The 2,161-nt window shown below is 38.1% G+C and overlaps 1 protein-coding gene across 1 annotated transcript; it reads left to right on the top strand.

Moving 5' to 3' along the window:
* The first annotated feature begins 397 nt into the window (after positions 1-397).
* On the top strand, positions 398-979 carry LOC137646633 (proteoglycan 4-like). The gene has a single exon (XM_068379739.1). The coding sequence runs from the start codon at positions 398-400 to the stop codon at positions 977-979; it is 582 nt and encodes a 193-aa protein (XP_068235840.1).
* Positions 980-2,161: the final 1,182 nt, after the last annotated feature.

Raw genomic sequence — 2,161 nt, 5'->3', positions numbered from 1 at the left:
ATGATCCTTCATACTCTAATAGGAAGGGAGTGAGATCATTTGAGTACCGAATTGTGAGAAATATCATGGAGGAAAAACCATTGTTAATTGTACTTATTCTCTAAGCATTCGAAACTAAGCAATATTAGTTCAGCAGTAACCTATAAAATGAGTTTCATTCCTATATACAGCTTTGCTGATCATGGCCACATACAGACCAATCCACTACGTTAAAGTATCCTCACTCATAAAAGTGTGTGTATATATATATATATATATATATATATATATATATATATATATATATATATATATATATATATCATATTCAATTTGTGTAAGACAAAGGTTTCATAGACTATATCAGTACCTGCTATGTATACCGTTAATGAAGCCGTTAATTCGACCGGAGACTATCATGCATTACAAGAAGCCTGAGCCATCACTTCCTGAAACTAACCCTATTGAAGCCGTTTATACGACAGGAGAATCTACCATGTATTACAAGAAGCCTGGGCCACCACTTCCTGAAACTACACCTTCAGAAACCTTTAATATGACAGGAGAATCTACCATGTATTACAAGGAGCCTGGGCCACCACTTTCTGAAACTACACCTTCAGAAACCTTTAATATGACAGAAGAATCTACCATGCATTACAAGAAGCCTGGGCCATCACTTCTTGAAACTACACCTTCAGAAACCTTTAATATAACAGGAGAATCTACCACATATTACAAGAAGCCTGGGCCATCACTTCCTGAAACTACCCCTACAGAGACCTTTAATATGACAGGAGAATCTACCACATATTACAAGAAGCCTGGGCCATCACTTCCTGAAACTACCCCTACAGAGACCTTTAATATGACAGGAGAATCTACCATGTATTACCAGAAGGCTGGGCCATTACTTCCTGAAACTAACCCTTCAGAAACCTTTAATATAACAAGGAGAATCTACCACATATTACAAGAAGCCTGGGCCATTACTTCCTGAAACTAACCCTTCAGAAACCTTTAATATAACAAGGAGAATCTACCACATATTACAAGAAGCCTGGGCCATTACTTCCTGAAACTAACCCTTCAGAAACCTTTAATATAACAAGGAGAATCTACCACATATTACAAGAAGCCTGGGCCATTACTTCCTGAAACTAACCCTTCAGAAACCTTTAATATAACAAGGAGAATCTACCACATATTACAAGAAGCCTGGGCCATTACTTCCTGAAACTAACCCTTCAGAAACCTTTAATATAACAAGGAGAATCTACCACATATTACAAGAAGCCTGGGCCATTACTTCCTGAAACTAACCCTTCAGAAACCTTTAATATAACAAGGAGAATCTACCACATATTACAAGAAGCCTGGGCCATTACTTCCTGAAACTAACCCTTCAGAAACCTTTAATATAACAAGGAGAATCTACCACATATTACAAGAAGCCTGGGCCATTACTTCCTGAAACTAACCCTTCAGAAACCTTTAATATAACAAGGAGAATCTACCACATATTACAAGAAGCCTGGGCCATTACTTCCTGAAACTAACCCTTCAGAAACCTTTAATATAACAGGAAAATCTACCGTGTATTACAAGAAGCCTGGGCCATCACTTCCTGAAACTACCCTTAATGAAGTCGTTAATACAACAGGAGTATCTACCATGTATTACAAGAAGCCTGGGCCATTACTTCTTGAAACTACCCCTACAGAAACCTTTATTATGACAGGAGAATCTACCATGTATTACAAGAAGCCTGGGCCATCACTTCTTGAAACTACCCCTACAGAAACCTTTATTATGACAGGAGAATCTACCATGTATTACAAGAAGCCTGGGCCATTATTTCGTAAAAATACCCCTACTGAAGCCATTAATACGACAGGAGAATCTACCATGTATTAAAAGATGCCGGACCATCACTTCTTGAAATTGCCCCTACTGAAGCCATTAATACAACCGGAGAATCTACCATATATCACAAGAAGCCTGGACCATCTCTTCCTGAAACTACCCCTACAGAAACCTTTAATATGACAGGAGAATCTACCATGTATTACAAGAAAAAGGGGAACCTACTATGTATTACAAGAAGCCTGGGCTATTACTTCCTGAAACTACCCCTACAGAAACCTTCAATATGACTGGAGATTCTACCATGTATTACAAG

This window comes from Palaemon carinicauda, chromosome 9 (genome assembly GCF_036898095.1).
Source record: "Palaemon carinicauda isolate YSFRI2023 chromosome 9, ASM3689809v2, whole genome shotgun sequence".
Taxonomy (NCBI): domain Eukaryota; kingdom Metazoa; phylum Arthropoda; class Malacostraca; order Decapoda; family Palaemonidae; genus Palaemon; species Palaemon carinicauda.
Note: the sequence above shows the minus strand (reverse complement) of the source record. Positions and strands in the feature narration are given on the sequence as shown.